General features: G+C 37.3%; 1 protein-coding gene across 2 annotated transcripts; it reads left to right on the top strand.

Moving 5' to 3' along the window:
* Positions 1–740: 740 nt before the first annotated feature.
* On the top strand, positions 741–14,642 carry FAM21 (Family with sequence similarity 21). 2 transcript variants are annotated; one of them, XM_067775011.1, is made up of 7 exons: positions 741–806; positions 1,168–1,315; positions 1,388–1,582; positions 1,646–1,779; positions 7,133–8,609; positions 11,034–14,031; positions 14,132–14,642. In XM_067775011.1, the coding sequence occupies exons 2-7, from the start codon at positions 1,214–1,216 to the stop codon at positions 14,272–14,274; spliced, it is 5,049 nt and encodes a 1,682-aa protein (XP_067631112.1). In that variant the 5' UTR covers positions 741–806; positions 1,168–1,213; the 3' UTR covers positions 14,275–14,642. The 2 variants fall into 2 exon arrangements, with proteins under 2 accessions (XP_067631112.1, XP_067631111.1); XM_067775010.1 differs by having other exon boundaries at positions 14,126–14,642.
* Positions 14,643–18,563: the final 3,921 nt, after the last annotated feature.

Below are 18,563 nucleotides of genomic sequence, written 5' to 3'. Positions count from 1 at the left end.
CGATTTTTAGGTTAAGGCACCATTAACGACCACATAGGAGATGGTTATGGATATTGGTATGGTTACAACTATGGCGTTAGGGTTAAAGGGCTAATTAAACTTCCTTCACCCTAACGCCATAGTCGTAATCATACCTATATCCATAACCATCACCATTGTGATCGATTAATGGTGCCATAACCTTAATCAGCTGACATTTTCATAAAAATGAGGAGAACGCAAAAAATTACAAACATATTCCACAAACAATAAGTCTCTTAGTCAAAACGTATCCAAAACAATAACATCTACAAAAAGGTCTTAAATTCACCAACTCAAATATTTTTAGGTTATGGATATGGCGAAAAACCAAAAACCAGTTGCTTGGCTATGATATAGTTATGGCTTTAGTGTTGTCGTATGGCACCATTAATAGATTACATTGATTTCCATAAGGTTCTTTCGATCAGCTGTTTTATATGGTTATGGATAAGTCACCATTAATTGGCCCTTTAAGAACTCTTGATATCAAAGGATGATTTCAGTGGTCAGTCAGGTTCAACCACAAATCATACACAGAAGATTGCGCATTGCGCATATAAACAAAAGATCAGGTGTTTTTTATGTGCAAATTTACGTCAACTTCCTTTAGCTTTTGTTTTTTTCGCTCTATCTTTCATTCGCTTAAGCAGTCAACTGTGACGTAGCCCTGAGACCAAAGCAATTTTGAACTCTACCACATGCAATGAACACACCCAATCTGCTGATAACAGCTGTCAATTCTTGCAATTATCTTGTTTCCTTGTTATTATTAATTTAGACTCAATCATTGTTTACTATATAGTTTGGCAGCTTAAGTAGAGGTTATGTTGCGAATAGAGTGGAAGGCAGTGGACTAGGCAGCCGAATGTCATATAATGAAGGAATGGTGCTCGGAGTTTTTTCAAAGTTAAAAAAAAAAAATGATAAAAGCTTTAATAAAAATAAAACTAATGTTTTAATAACAACAAAAACGCCTTATATATTCTATGTACATAAATTGGTAAGGATTATCTCACTTTAAAATTTGAGTTAAATAATCTAAAGTTTTTGTTTGAAACTGAGTCGAGAACTGTGCGTGTGAATGTGCGAATTTTCACCCATCAGCTGTTAGTTGCGCTACTTGGTAAAATTTACAATGGACTCAATTTATTTTGAATTTTAGTGAATTCATTAAACTGAAAGTACCAGGATAATGGAAGATAGTGAAAGATCTGCGAAAATAATCTCTCAAGCTAGGCAATGGAACTTCGAAGGCGATTGTTCGTTGCTAGCATGGATGCAGGAGATTTCACAGGTAAACATCTCAAATTACGGACAATATCAAATATGCCTAATCACCACACATCCATAAAAAACATAATTCCAGAATTTGGAACAGCGAGCCACAGCAACAAATGATGCACTACAGCAACTGAGTATTGGCGTTAATCGAACAGCAATTGCTTTGGATAATGCAGCCAATAGTTTAACAGCACTACAGTACACGCAGTTTGTTGAGAGTCGATGTCATGATGATGATGAAATCGTTGCCAAGACGCCTGGTGTAGTGCCTGTGGAAACTGTAGGTGCCATATAAAGTAATGCATTTCTATTCAGTTAAATATTTAACTTTTTTTCGATGCAGACAAATGAGAAAACGGTAACCTCCACTGAAATGATGGAAATCTTTCTGCGTAAAAATCTCGAAATGCTACATAATTCTCATGAAAAGTATGCGCTTGATTTTGATGACTCAGATGAAGATGAACATGCTACGAAGTAAGTAATATTGATCAGATTAATTGTCGAGCGTTAGAGAGCTTTCATAAAGCTGAATAAACATGTGATAGATCCTGCCCAAACCAAATTTGTCTTGATCTCCTGAAAGACAGATACATGAAATTAATCTCATTGATAGTTTTTCAAGTTGTGATCTTATCCAAATTAACCATTTATTTAACGCTCTTTCTAGGTTGCTCGATCTTGTGTTTGTGGACGAAAATTTAATATTTGAACTGTCTGAGAGTCCTCTGCCATTATGCGCGTCCGATAAGCATCATGTTCCGCTTGCTATATTTATTCAATACTTTGACGCGATTCCTGCTTCTACTCTCGCGGACAATCTTTCTTTAAACTTCCGGCGAACTAATTTTGAGGAGCTTAACAATACTTTCCTCGATGTAACTTCGTCAGCGCTTGCTACGATACCTTCCTGTATAAGTTGTGTGAGATTTTTAATATCATTGTGCCTCCTCTTGGGCCAAAACTATATAAACTGCCTTGGTACAACAAAGCTCTAAAAAATCTAAAAAATAAGCGAAATAAGTATAACAAGTTGTATAGGGCTAATACTACGTATACTTTCCTCAAAGAGCAATATACAACTAGTGTGAAGCAGTTTAACGTTCTCGATAAATTTCTGTATAACCAGTATATGGGAAGGCTCGAAACGGATCTAAAAGAAAATCCTAAGGCCTTTTGGAATTGTATTCGCTCCAAACGTGCTCTTCTAATTTTCCCACTTACATGCACTTTAATGGCAAGAGCGCGCAGTCTCTGGATGGTTCTGTTGAACTCTTCGCTGAATTCTTTGAATATAATTTTGAAGATGATGCTGCTGTTCCGAATCTGCTCTCGGCTGTCACTGAACGTATAGATTTTGGATCGCTCACGATCTTCAATACCGATGTTGGCAATGCTATGTTAACACTAAAGCCCTCGCTGATTTGCGACAGTGATGGCGTCTGCGCGTATGTTCTGAAGCATTGCAACGTATCTTTATGTTCACCTCTTTGCTACATCTTTAATTTGTCCTCTCATCCGCCATTTTTATTGATAGATGGAAATGTGATTCGATAACACCGATTTTCAAAACTGGGAATAAAAACGATGTTTCAAACTATAGGCCCATTGCTAAACTTATTGTTTGTTCGAAACTTTTCGAAAACATTATTAAAGATAAACTGTCCTTTATAGTCAAATGCATTGTTGAACCCAATCAACATGGTTTTTCTGCCGGACGCTCAACTTTCACTAACTTGGCGTCTTTCTCGGATTTCTGTATATCCGCATTCAAAGATGGATCTCAAGTTCATGCTATATACACGGACTTCTCGAAGGCCTTCGACAAAGCCTCTCACCAGATTCTCTTATATAAACTCGAGTGTATTGGCTTTCACTCTGTGTTTTTAAGCTGGTTGAAATCCTACCTGACTCTTGTGTGTTAAAATCGAAAACCTTAAGTCCCACTCATTTGTCGCAACATCTGGAGTGCGTCAAGGCAGTATTCTTGGTCTACTCCTGTTTGTGCTTTTCATAAATGATATTGGTTCCTGCTTCAAAAACTCCAGTTTTCTGCTATTTGCTGATGATCTTAAAATTTTCCGTAGAATCAATGCCCCTTCAGATTCCTGCCTTCTGCAAAGTGACCTTAATAATGTGGATGATTGGTGTCGCGCCAATAATCTTTTCTTAAATGTTAAAAAAATGCTTTAGTATGTCTTTCTCAAAATCCATGAGCTCCTATTCTTCGTTGTACTCTATTTCAGGCATCCAGTTGGCGTCAATTATCGAACATGTTGACCTAGGCATTGTCTTTGACTCAAATTTCACATTCACCAATCACATATGTTATGTGCTCCCAATGGCCTACAGGAACCTTGCTTTTCTTCGCAGATATGCAAGGGACTTTAAAGATCCGTATACTAAGAAAACCCTATATATCGTTAGTTCGCTCTAAACTAGAATATGCTTCCAATATCTGGAACCCCATTTACAGCAATCATTCGGCCAGAATAGAAAGAGTTCAAAGAAAGTTCGTCCGTTTTGCTTTGAACTCCATATATTTTGATAACCCGCTGCCTTATTCTTCTCGTTGTCAATTGATCAATCTGAAATCACTTGAAGCGAGGAGAACGGTGCACTTGGTTGTGTTTGTGTACGACTTAATCGTGGGCTCTTTCGACTGCGATTCTTCTTGCGAAAATATCGTTTAATGTGCCGCAAAAAAATTTGCGCGCACTCCTGCGTTTTTATTCGAGTTCTTGTAGAGCAAATTACTTTAATTTTAGCCCAATTTTCCGCGCCCTAAAAGGATTAAATAAGCTCTCTACTAGATTAAATATTGATTTTTCTGCGTCCAGAGATACATTCAAGGCTTCCATTGACTTACTCTTTACATAATGTTGTACCTATTGTATATGTTTAATGTTTATATTTATTATACTCAGTTGAGCAGAGCTCACAGAGTATATTAACTTTGATTGAATAATGGTTGGTTGTACAGGTATAAAGGAATCGAGATAGATATAGACTTCCATATGTCAAAATCACCAGGATCGAAAAAAAATTTGATTGAGCCATGTCCGTCCGTCCGTCTGTCCGTTAACACGATAACTTGAGTAAATTTTGAGGTATCTTAATGAAATTTGTTATGTAGGTTCCTGAGGACTCATCTCAGATCGCTATTTAAAATGAACAATATCGGACTATAACCACGCCCACTTTTGCGATATCGAAAATTTCGGAAAACCGAAAAAGAGCGATAATTCATTACCAAAGACGGATCAAGCAATGAAACTTGGTAGGTGAGTTGAACTGATGACGCAGAATAGAAAATTAGAAAAATTTTGGACAATTGGCGTGGCACCGCCCACTTTTAAAAGAAGGTAATTTAAAACTTTTGCAAGCTGTAATTTGGCAGTCGTTGAAGATATCATGATGAAATTTGGCAGGAACGTTACTATTACTATATGTATGCTTAATAAAAATTAGCAAAATCGGAGAACGACCACGCCCACTTAAAAAAAAAATTTTTTTTAAAGTAAAATTTTAACAAAAAATTTAATATCTTTACAGTACATTCAACTCCAGTAATGATATGGTACAACAAAATGCAAAAATAAAAGAAAATTTCAAAATGGGCGTGGCTCCGCCCTTTTTCATTTAATTTGTGTAGGATACTTTTAATGCCATAAGTCGAACAAAAATTTCAATCCTTGTGAAATTTGGTAGGGACATAGATTCTATGACGCTAACTGTTTTCTGTGAAAATGGGCGAAATCGGTTGAAGCCACGCCCAGTTTTTATACACAGTCGTCCGTCTGTCCTTCCGCATGGCCGTTAATATGATAACGTGAGCAAAAATCGATATATCTTTACTAAACTCAGTTCACGTACTTATCTGAACTCACTTTGTATTGGTATAAAAAATGGCCGAAATCCGACTATGACCACGCCCACTTTTTCGATATCGAAAATTACCAAAAACGAAAAAAAATGCCATAGTTCTATACCAAATACGAAAAAAGGGATAAAACATGGTATTTGGATTGGTTTATTGACGCAAAATAGGGGTAAAAAGGGTGTGACACCTACCATATTAAGTAGAATGAAATGAAAAAGTTCTGCAGGGCGAAATAAAAAACCCTTGAAATCTTGGCAGGAATACTGTTCGTGGTATTATATATATAAATAAATTATCAGTGTCCAACAGATGATGTTCTGGGTCACCCTGGTCCACATTTTGGTCGATATCTGGAAAACGCTTTCACATATACAACTAAGGGCCACTCCCTTTTAAAAGCCTCATTAATACCTTTAATTTGATACCCATGTCGTACAAACACGTTCTAGAGTCACCCCTGTTGTTGTTGTTGTTGAAGCGATTAGTTACTCCCCGAAGGCTTTGGGGAGTGTTATCGATGTGATGGTCCCAGACCCCTGGTCCACCTTTATGGCGATATATCGAAAAGGCGTCCACCTATAGAACTAAGCCTCACGCCCTTTTAAAATACTCATTAACACCATTCATTTGATGCCCATATCGTACAAACATATTCTAGAGTCACCCCTGGTCCATCTTTATGGCGATATCTCGAAAAGGCAACCACCTATACAACTACCACCACTCCCTTTTAAAACCCTCATTAATACCTTTAATTTGATACCGATATCGTACAAACACATTCTAGAGTCACCCCTGGTCCACCTTTATGGCGATATCTCGAAAAGGCGTCCACCTATAGAACTAAGGCCCACCCCCTTTTAAAATGCTCATTAACCCCTTTCATTTGATATCCATATCGTACAAACAAATTCTAGGGTCACCCGTGGTCCACCTTTATGGCGATATCTCGAAACGGCGTCCACCTATGGAACTAAGGATCACTCCCTTTTAAAATATCCATTAACACCTTTCATTTGATACCCATATCGTACAAACAAATTCTAGAGCCACCCCATGTCCACCTTTATGCCGATATCTCGAAAAGGCGACCACCTATACAACTACCACCACTCCCTTTTAAAACCCTCATTAATACCTTTAATTTGATACCCATATCGTACAAACTCATTCTAGAGTCACCCCTGGTTCACCTTTATGGCGATATCTCGAAAAGACGTCCACCTATAGAACTAAGCCCCACGCCCTTTTAGAATACTCATTAACACCTTTCGTTTGATACCCATATTGTACAAACGCATTCTAGAGTCATCCATGGTCCACCTTTATGCCGATATCTCGAAAACGCGACCACCTATACAACTACCACCACTCCCTTTTAAAACCCTCATTAATACCTTTAATTTGATACCCATATCGTACAAACAAACTCTAGGGTCACCCCTGGTCCACCTTTATGGCGATATCTCGAAACGGCGTCCACCTATGGATCTAAGGATCACTCCCTTTTAAAATACTCATTAACGCCTTTAATTTGATACCCATACCGTACAAACAAATTCTAGAGTCAACCCTGATCCACCTTTATGGCGATATCCCTAAATGGCGTCCACCTATAGAACTATGGCCCACTCCCTCATAAAATACTCTTTAATACTTTTCATTTGATACACATGTCATCCAAACACATTTCAGGGTTACCCTCGGTTCATTTTCCTACATGGTTATTTTCCCATATGTTGTCACCATAGCTCTCAACTGAGTATGTAATGTTCGGTTAAGCCCGAACTTAACCTTCCTTACTTGTTTTGGAAATCGCTTTAATGCTCCCAGAACTCTTTGGTTATTTTCTAAACAATCATATATGCTATCGCTGAACTTGGCCTAATATATTGAGAATAAATATCCTATAGAAAAGGTAACTAACAAAACTCTTTAATTTTTCAGCTGCATTTACCAACCTAAAAATCCCTATAATGACGCATTACTGCCACACATCTATGGAAGTAAGCTTTGGAAAGAACATTGGCATGTGGGTCTTTGTGATGGCACAAATGAGTATTCAGGCGATGAAGCATCGGATGCGTTCTCAGAGTCACCCAGCTCTTCAGCAACTGATTATGAATCATACGAGAGTAATACAGCCAATCTCTCTGAATGGGCTTCAACTTCCTCCATACCAATCGAACATAAACATCCTGCTCATATGCCGACAAATAATGCACCAATAACGAGTGTTCCAGTTTTTACGCAAGACAAGCGTTTACCAAAAGCACAACAATTACCCAGCAACGATGATAGCGATACATATTCCACAACATCTCGCAGTACAACAACAAATCCCCCAATAACAACGCGTGATCATGCTTTGTTTGCTACATTGCGGCATGAGCCGCCTTCTTCAAGTACGTCTATCTCCTCGTCACATAAATATCCTGCTCCCCCCCCTGTCCCACTGGGTCAAAGTCAGCGCAACATTGCGCAGGCGTCAACAATGCTACCGCCACCTTTAATTGATGCAGTACCTCCTACGGATATTTTTGCTGATACAACTTCTGCGCAGCAACCGAATGTTAATCGTGTAAATGCATCATTACAAAATCAAGCAATGAACACACAAAGTAAACGTAAGCCTGTAAACTTATTCGATGATGATGATTTCAATTCATTCATGACTGAAGCTGACGAACAACCACAAACAAAAGTGGACCAGCCATCATCATTACCTGTGCCAGCGGCTAGGAACTTGTCAACGAAAAAAGAACAACCCACAGTAACACCCAAAACAATCGATTTATTTGCAGAAAGCTTGTATGAAAACCCGTCAGCCGCAAACCAAACGACAGTTACGGCATCACGTACGACTGCAGAGCCTAAGGAAGTTAAAGGACGTATACCGAAAAACCTCTTTGAAAGTCGGGAGAGTAGTCCGCCAAATGATACGTTATTTACCGCTGAAGTAGAAAGAGTTCAGCAGAAATCCAGCGTTGTTGTACAAGCAACCAGGCGCAGTATTACTGCAAAATCGCTTTTTGATGATGATGAAGACGACGATGATTTCTTAAACGTATTTGGTTCTAAAAAACTTAGTTTGCCACAAAAAACGATTGGTAAAACTATACTTTTCGATGATGATGAAAGTGAAGGTGAGGATATAATTTCATATACAAAACAAACGGCACGACCAACGAGCAATTTATTTGATAATACACCAGCATTTGATGAAATTACATCAGCTGTGATGCTTAAAAAAGATGAGGGCATAAAGCCACATGATATCAGCGTGGCCAGAGAAAACAATAGTAGCTCTGCTGTGCAAAACAGCTCAAACGATATTTCCAAAGTGGATTTATTTGATAATTTTGAAAAGGAAGTGGCTACAAAAAGTGCAGCAATTCCAGCAGAGAGGAGAGAGGAAGAAACGGTCAGTAAGAAGTAGAGTGATGTGCAATACCACAGTCACACAAAACGTTTTGCTAATTTTTGAAAAAAAAAAAAAACTTATACTTAGTATACTCAGCGTGCTTTGCACACAGTGTATATTAACTTTGATTGGATAATGGTTGTTGTGGTTGTTGTTGTAGCGATAAGGTTGCTCCCCGAAGGCTTTGGGGAGTGTTATCGATGTGATGGTCCTTTTCCGGATACAGATCCGGTACGCTTCGGTACCATAGCACCATTAAGGTGCTAGCCCGACCATCTCGGGAACAATTTATGTGGCCACATTAAACCTTCATGCCATTCCCTCCCTCCCCACTCCCAAGTTCCATGAGGAGCTTGGGGTCGCCGGAGCCTCGTCTGTTAGTGAAACAGGATTCGCCGCGGATAGGTGAGGTTGACAATTGGGTTTGGAGAAGCTATATATTGCGCTGGCAACCTGAAGGGTTGCGCTACACAGCTCCTTCAATCTGGTATTTTAGTCGCCTCTTACGACAGGCATACCTACCGCGGGTATATTCTGATCCCCTAACCCACTGGGGGATTGGATAATGGTTGGTTGTACAGGTATAAAGGAATCGAGATAGATATAGACTTCCATATATCAAAATCATCAATATCGAAAAACAATTTGGTTGAGCCATGTCCGACAGACGGACGTCCGTTAACACGATAACTTGAGTAAATATTGAGATATCTTCACCAAATTTAGTACACGAGTACACGAGGACCCAGAATAGATTGGTATTAAAAATGAGTGAAATCGGATGATATCCACGCCCACTTTTTATATATATAACATTTTGGAAAACACAAAAAACCTGATTATTTAGTAAATAATACACCTAGAATGCTGAAATTCGACATGTGGACTGATATTGAGACTCTTGATAAAAATTTGAAAAAAAAAAAATTATAATGGGCGTGTTACCGCCCACTTGTGATAAAATCAATTTTACAAATATTATTAATCATAAATCAAAAATCGTTAACTCTATCGTAACAAAATTCGTCAGAGAGGTTGCCTTTACATAAGGAATGCTTTGAAGAAAAATTAACGAAATCGGTTAAGGACCACGCCCACGTTTATATGAAAGATTTTTAAAAGGGTGGTGGACGAATAAAATAAGCTATATCTTTGCAAAAAAGAGCTTTATAACAATGGCATTTCATCTCCCAAGTGAATTATAACAATAAATAGGAAAAACTTCAAATTTTAAAAAATGGGTGTGGCACCGCCCCTTTTATGACTAAGCAATTTTCTATGTTTCGGGAGCCATAACTCGTTAATACGGATCCTAATAAAATTGGGTACACAAATTTTCCCTATAGCAAGAAGTATTTCTAGAAAAAATGGACGAGATCGGTTAAAGATCGCGCCCACTTTTATATAAAAGATTTTTAAAAGGGTCATAGACGAAAATAATAAGCTATAACTTAGCAAAAAATAGTTTTCAATCAATGATATTTCACTTATCAAGTTTTATTGTAAGAGGAAATGGGGAGACATTTTTTTTATACGGGTGGTGCCACGTGTTATGTAGAAAAGTAATTTACCTGAAATGAAATGTGCAATTGAAGCTCACGCTGAGTATATAATGTTCGGTTACACCCGAACTTAAGACACCTTTACTTGTTTTTTTATAAAATTCTAGAAATTTCTGTATACCGATTTAAAAAGCTGATTTTTCATATTAATTTTTTTTTAAATTTCTTTATGGTATGTTTCAAAAAGTTGTTGTTGTTGTTGTAGCGATAAGGTTGCTCCCCGAAGGCTTTGGGGAGTGTTATCGATGTGGTGGGCCTTTGCCGGATACGCTTGGTAACACAGCACCATTAAGGTGCTAGCCCGACCATCTCGGGAACGATTTATGTGACCACATTAAACCTTCAGGCCATCCCTCCCTCCCCACGCCCATGTTCCATGAGGAGCTTGGGGTCGCCAGAGCCTCGTCTGTTAGTGAAACAGGATTCGCCGCGGATAGGTGAGGTTGGCAATTCGGTTTGGAGAAGCTATATATTGCGCTGGCAACCTGAAGAGGTGCGCTACACCGCCCTTGAATCTGGTATTTCAGTCGCCTCTTACGACAGGCATACCTACCGCAGTATATTCTGACACCCTAACCCGCTGGGGGAGTTTCAAAAAGTTCACTTTTCCTGCTATTTTTTTTTTTATAAAAACTTACATACTCAATGACAAAAATCTTTTGACTAAAAGTTTTAGCATTGTATGAATACTATTCAAGAACTTGTGTTTATTCCGAACTCTTTCTTGTTCCTAAGAAACTGGGGATTTCAAAATATTTTAAAACAATTTCTTTACAATATTTATAATAAATAAGTTACTATTTCGAATACGAGTGTAAATTAAATCAGAAAAGGCTCATTGAAACTTTGTTCTTTTTTGCAGGCTTCCGATCCACCTGCCGTTAAAGTTACAAATAAAGTGTTTAGCTCTGATCTCTTTAACGAGGATAATACAAATGATATGCTCACGGAGCAGCCTTCGAATCAAGAAACAATAACAACTAGTATTCCAAAAGAAAACTTTAGCCAATGCGTAGAACCACAGAACTTGTCTATCAAAGAAATTATTCAACAAAAAAAGCCACTTTTCGTAGACGACTTCGAAGATGAAGATGACGATTTATTCAGTCAAAGTTTAATAAACGAGCAAACAAATGAAATTGTTAAAGACGCAACAATAAATGCCGCAATTAAATCAAATGTTTACACAGAAAACACTCAAAGTTCGAATAAATCAACTGTAAGTGCATTTAAAAGAGCTTCAGTTTTTGCTAATGATCACGACGATGAACATGATGATGACTTATTTGGTGTAAAAGCCACACAGGTGGTATCTAAATCAGGTAGTGGTATCCATAATCAAGAAGAGGAGATGAGAGATGATTTTAGGAGTGAGAAAATTGACTTTTTGACAAGTGCTACAAACAGCTCTCAGGAAACTATAAACACAGTCAGAACGGAGCCTATCGCCAAAAATCATCCTGAACTTCAACTTAAAAAATTTGATCAAACGGGAATTGTTGCACTTGCAAGCGAAACACTTTTCGAGAGCAATAAAACGGACCCATTATTCTTTCAATCGCAAACTACTCAAAAGGCAAATGCAACGTCTAAAGAAAATGACAATTGTGTTGAACAGCACCACCAACAAGAAGCGACAGTTTCAAAAGATGAATCAACGCATTCGACACAGCACCCTAAAAAAAATCAAGCCGACGGAAATACCATTCTATCGACGACGATCGTAGAAACAAAAACTTCAATACTACACGCTAATAAAAATAGCGCTGAGTTTGCTGACATAAACTTAGATCAAGCTCAAAACGACAATCCTGAAGGACCATCCGAAAGTGAAACCATATCCATTCCCACTGCCACAGAGAACGCACAATCCACGTCAACGCGTGCCATCGAAGCCATTGGCAGTCTTAAATATTCTGGCATATTTCATGATGAGCCACCCGATGATGATGACTTCTTTACAACACTCACCAGTAATTCCAAACAAATGTCAATCTCGAAATTAACACTTGATTTGGAAAATGATTTTTATGAACCTGCGCTACCAGCAGCGCCCATAAATGCGACAAAAACAACCAACACAGCATCTAACACAAATACTCAAAACGATGGCAGTAATAAGCCGGAACCAGGCAGCAGTGATTACGGTGGCTTACGTTTATTTAGCGAAATTCCGCCAGATGATGATGGCGTTGAAGATTTTAACTTTACTGTCACATCAACAAAAGACTCGACTGAAAAATCCACGATCAATCAACGTTTGCCTAGCGTTTTTTATGATGATTTCTCAGAGACTTTGGCGGCAGTCCAGCAAATGAAGGAAAATAGGAAAGCAGTTCATGGGCTTTTCGTTGATGAACCAACAGCAGATGAGCAACAATTTGATATTGTAGAAAAGGCGACGGCGCAGGCGCAGCCGCAGAAGCCACAAACACTGCAAGAAAAGAAAGTACACCAATTTGCAAATGAAAAATCTGCAATTGTGGAGAGAGATTCGGAGGTTGAAGTAGAGACTGATAAAACGGGGAAACTGGACATTATCAGCGCATCCATAAAGGATGAAATTGATCGCGCTGCGCTACATGAAGCTTTCGAATCTCAGCCCTCTGCAGAAAAACCGCGTAACTCCGCAGGTAAATTACAAATGCCAAATATTAAAATAAATGTGCAGGCTTTACTGCCGGGTGGTGGACCGCGCCCAAGCTCCACAGAGACATCAAAATCCTTCATAGATACGCGGAATGAGATGCCAAAACTCCCTGTAGAGCAAAGTAAAAACTCTTCAAAAGTTTCTGTAATATCTTCTACATCTTCCGAAAATCTATTGCCGAGTATTTGTAAGTCACGTGTTCGTGTGCCAGCCGGAAGACGTCCATCCACGCGCCGAGCACGTCAAGAAAATTATCGTCAGTCACTAATTGCTGATCAAAATGATTTTGAAGATCAAGATGCAGGCCTCGAAAGTCTAGCAAAATCAAATAGCGCCATTCACCCGGATAAAGAAACAGATGTTGAAGTAGCACAACCATTCTCAAGTAAACAAACGACAGAAATTGTCACATCATCTGACAGTCACGTAGCGGCAATATCAAGTCAGAACACTGGAAACATTAAGCGGCCGCAAACTAATTTATTTGTTGAAGATGATGATGATAACGATGACTTCCTTTTCAGCCCCTTAAACACTCTTAGCGCAACGAACAAGCAAAATGCACCATTAACTTTAAATAACAACATACACGCCCATACTACCAAAGAGCAGACAACGCTCCCAGCTCAAGCGAACAAGAAAAATTTAACAAGCTTTAACAAAGATTTCATCGAACCTAATTATGGCGAAGCAGATGAACTATTTAAGAGCGTACGTGCCGCTCCTATAAACGCAAATCAAGCGAAAACAGCAACAACAACAAATACACGCAATACTGCAGCAGCATCAGCAACGATTATCACAAAAGCTGCAGCAACCACAACAACAAAAGCTGCGCCAATAACAACCAACACAAAATCTCTGTTCGGCACACCTGAAGATTCGGATGATGATCTTTTTAAAACCAGTCATTCAGCATCAGCAAAAACGAACCCCGAAAAGCGTTTGTCACGAACAACAATAGCAACAGCAACAAAAGCGGTCAATGTAGACGCTCAACCGAAAACAACAACTGCCATAAGCAACAAAAACAAATTAGATTCAATATTCGGTAGTGATGATGAAGATGATGATGACTTTTTGTCAAATTTGAAGAACAAAAAGAAAACAACAACAAAATTGTTAGCAACAAGCACCAGTAGTGGACTGTTTAGTGATATTGACAGTGATGAAGATGATCTTTTCGGTGGAAAGGGCAGGATAAAGCAAGGTGAGTAGTCGTATGAGCTTCATTTGGGGTCGTGTCATGTAAAAGGGAGTCTACGTTGTATTAGTTCTAATTTTTATTTTCGTTATTTTTCTAGTTGCAGCTAAAGAAAATACACTAATTACACCAAAAACGCAATTACCAGCCGCAAAGCAACAACCAACAGCTTCCAAATCTTTATCAGCACCTAATAAGCCACCAACGCCTTTGGCCGATAATCCTTTAGCAGATTTATTTAATCCATAACATGTAGCTAAATACTTTTAAGCGTCCAAATATGAATTCCTAAAAGAATCACCTACAACCATTAAGAAGTGCTTTAAATGAAAAGATTGAATATATTATACTTGTATATACATACATACTTACATGCGAATTTCGAACAAAATGTTTAAAACTTCTTTTGATTTGTTTTTTGTTTCGATAAATTAAAGTTATATTTTAGATTTATTCTATCAATTTACAACACATACATTCATATGCTTAATATACAAAAGATGTTGATTATCTAACTGTATATACATACATACATATCTGCATACGTATACTACGCGTTAATACATGAAACCTAATAAATGAATTCACATTGTAAAGAGCATTGAAAATATATAAAAGTAGTTTTTACTTTTTTTTTAACTGCACACAATTTAGGAAATAACAAGTAAGGAAGGTTAAGTTCGGGTGTAACCGAACATTACATACTCAGTTGAAAGCTATGGTGACAACATAAGGGAAAATAACCATGTAGGAAAATGAACCGAGGGTAACCCTTGAATGTGTTTGTATGACATGTGTATCAAATGAAAGGCATTAAAGAGTATTTTATGAGGGAGTGGGCCTTAGTTCTATAGGTGGACGCCATTTAGGGATATCGCCATAAAGGTGGACCAGGGGTGACTCTAGAATGCGTTTGTACAATATGGGTATCAAACGAAAGGTGTTAATGATTATTTTAAAAGGGCGTGGGGCTTAGTTTTATAGGTGGACGCCTTTTCGAGATATCGCCATAAAGGTGGACCAGGGGTGACTAGAATTTGTTTGTACGATATGGGTATCAAATTAAAGGCATTAATGAGGGTTTTAAAAGGGAGTGGTGGTAGTTGTATATGTGAAGGCGTTTTCCAGATATCGACCAAAATGTGGACCAGGGTGACCCAGAACATCATCTGTTTGATACCGCTAATTTATTTATAATACCACGAACAGTATTCCGGCCAAGATTTCAAGGGTCTTTTATTTCGCCCTGCAGAACTTTTTCATTTTCTTCTACTTAATATGGTAGGTGTCACACCCATTTTACAAAGTTTTTTCTGAAGTTATATTTTGCGTCAATAAACCAATCCAATTACCATGTTTCATTCCTTTTTTCGTATTTGGTATAGAATTATGACATTTTTTTCATTTTTCGTAATTTTCGATATCGGAAAAGTATGCGTGGTCATAGTCGAATTTCGGCCATTTTTTATACCAATTCAAAGTGAGTTGGGATAAGTACGTGAATTGAGTTTAGTAAAGATATATCGATTTTTGCTCAAGTTATCATGTTAACGGCCTATCGGAAGGACAGACGGTCGACTGTGTATAAAAACTGGGCGTGGCTTCAACCGATTTCGCCCTTTTTCAAAGAAATAAGTTATCGTCCTAGAATCTAAGCCCCTACCAAATTTCACAAGGATTGGTAAATTTTTGTTAAACTTATGGCATTAAAAGTATCCTGGACAAATTAAATGAAAAAGGGCGGCGCCACGCCCATTTTGAAATTTTCTTTTATTTTTGTATTATGTTGCACCATATCATTACTGGAGTTGAATGCTGACATAATTTACTTATATACTGTTGTAAGGCCACCGGAAGATACCGTAAATTATAATAATAATACGTCCGTTCAATTCAACAATCTATTTAATTCTAATTCTCAAAATACAACTTTCCAAATTCAAAACCTGAACTCGTTGCAATATTTTTTTCAACGAGTCACGTACACTTGTTCCCCTTAACAAATACATTTTCAACAAATCGAACAAGTGTACGCCCTTTTAAACATATTCACACAAACACTTATATAATAATCAAAATTCAAACATAGAAACAATTCTCAAAATGAAAATACGTTACATACACAATTCCATATTTTATATAAACTTGAATAAGACAATATTCAAATTGACAAATAAAACAAATACATACAAACATATAAGGGAAAAGTAAATGAAAATATGTTGCTAACCATTTGAAACAAAGCTTTCTATATCAAACATGAAAACCAAATATGTTATACAGTTCAAATGCACAAGTACACATACTACACTGTAAAGATATTAAATTTTTTGTTAAAATTTTACTTAAAAATTTTTTTTTTTTAAAGTGGGCGTGGTTGTTCTCCGATTTTGCTAAGTTTTATGAAGCATACATATAGTAATAGGGGTAACGCCCTGCCAAATTTCATTATGATATCTTCAAAGACTGCCAAATTACAGTTTGCGAAAGTTTTAGATTACCTTCTTTTAAAAGTTGGCGGTGCCACGCCCATTGTAATTTTACTAATTTTCTATTCTGCGTCATAAGTTCAACTCACCTACCAAGTTTCATCGCTTTATCCATCTTTGGTAATGAATTATTGCACTTTGTCGATTTTTCGAAATTTCGATATCGAAAATGTGAGCGTGGTTATAGTCCGATATCGTTCATTTTAAATAGCAATCTGAGATGAGTGCTCAGGAACCTACATACCAAATTTCATCAAGATACCTCGAAATTTACTCAAGTTGTGTTAACGGACGGACGAACAATCAAATTTTTTTTCGATCCTGATGATTTTGATATATGGAAGTCTATATCTATCTCGATTCCTTTATACCTGTACAACCAACCGTTATCCAATCAAAGTTAATATACTCTGTGTGCTCTGCTCAACTGAGTATAAAAAGAAAGTTTAAATGGAAACATTTGTTTTCGAAACTTATTAGTATTATATATGAAAATGATTAGTTGGAAGAAAATTATTAATTCCTTCATTAGGTATTTGGAAATGTATTCACATAATAGGAACCCGGAGGGTGATAAAAATCCCTATCAAAAAAGTAAACAAATTACTATAAAAAAATCGCGCTTACTTTTCCAGAGAAAAATTGGTACACATTTCATATTTTTCAGTTTGACAGACGGAAATGAGTTTATAGAAGACATATTTTTATTTTTGTGTATGACATATATATTTTTATAAATAAATTATTTTATATTTAAATTTTATGAAATTCACAACTTGTGTCTTATATTTAGTATTACCACTTTTTTTTTTATTTTAAATATATTCATGTATATTTGAGTTAGTTAGCTCTTTGGTTGTCGTTTCCTAATTGCATTGCTCTTATATGAATTAACGCTGTCATCGACTTGTTCCACGATAAATAAGTATGCCAAGGTTTATTATTTAGCTTAAAAAAGTATTTTCATATACAAATATAAATGACTTACTACAAAGATTTATAGAATAGTTCGTACTTAATTTTAGTTCAAGCACCATTTTCAATTTAAATCTAAAATCTGTCTGTGTTCTTATCGTATTTCATTCTTTTCTATTGAGCGGTACACAAGAGTGTTGTATTCATGTAAAATTTTAAGACTTGATGGTTTCTAATATAAAATTTGATTGAACTAGCAGAAACGACGAATAAAATACCTTGGCAATTGCCTATATGTTATTCCCTTTTTATGTTGTTGTTGTCGTTGTTGTAGCGATAAGGTTGCTCCCCGAAGGGTTTGGGGAGTGTTATCGATGTGGTGGTCATTTACCGGATACAGATCCGGTAGGCTTCGGTAACACAGCTGCATTGAGGTGCTAGCCCGACCATCTCGGGAACGATTTGTATGGCCACATTAAACCTTCAGGCCATCCCTCCCTCCCTACCTACAAGTTCCACGAGGACCTTGGGGTCACCAGAGCCTCGTGCGTTAGTGAAACGGGATTCGCCGCTCGAAGGTGAGGTTGACATTTGGGTTTGGAGAAGCTATATATTGCTATGGCAACCTGAAAAGGTTGCGCTACACAACCCCTTGAATGTGGTATTTTAGTCGCCTCTTACGACAGGCATACCTACCACGGGTATATTCTAACCCCCTAATCCGCTGGGGGTTCCCTTTTTATGTCATATTAGTTGGTTTTTTTAATTTTATATTAGTTTTAAGGTTAGGTTAATTTTCAGCTGTTCTTTTATGATTCCAGTTTATTTTATATTTTAATTTTACGCTATTTTATTTTGTTTGAATTTTCATTTTTTATTTAAATTTCTATTAGCTTTGACCGCAAGATCGTGCTGCAGATAAATGATCTGGCAATGGTACTAAAACAATCCCGAAATCGTTCCCGAAATACTATCAATATGATCAGTAGCAATTCTGGAACCATCATGAGAAAATCCCGAAATTATTTGAAAACAATTCCGAAATGATCTTGAAATGAACCGGAATAAATAAATGTAAGACGCGATAACTTCCGAAGACATTTTAGGCCGAATTTGTCTTCTAATTTGCGTCGT

The sequence above is a fragment of the Eurosta solidaginis genome, chromosome 3, assembly GCF_040869045.1.
Source record: "Eurosta solidaginis isolate ZX-2024a chromosome 3, ASM4086904v1, whole genome shotgun sequence".
In the NCBI taxonomy this organism is placed as follows: Eukaryota; Metazoa; Arthropoda; class Insecta; order Diptera; family Tephritidae; genus Eurosta; species Eurosta solidaginis.
Note: the sequence above shows the minus strand (reverse complement) of the source record. Positions and strands in the feature narration are given on the sequence as shown.

Excerpts from the sequence above, each read along its gene's own strand:
- FAM21 (XM_067775010.1), top strand. The coding sequence starts at position 1,214 with ATGGAAGATAGTGAAAGATCTGCGAAAATAATCTCTCAAGCTAGGCAA. Across the intron at positions 1,583-1,645 it reads GTGTAGTGCCTGTGGAAACT|ACAAATGAGAAAACGGTAAC; the intron begins GTAGGTGCCATA and ends TTTTCGATGCAG. Across the intron at positions 8,610-11,033 it reads AGAGGAGAGAGGAAGAAACG|GCTTCCGATCCACCTGCCGT; the intron begins GTCAGTAAGAAG and ends TCTTTTTTGCAG.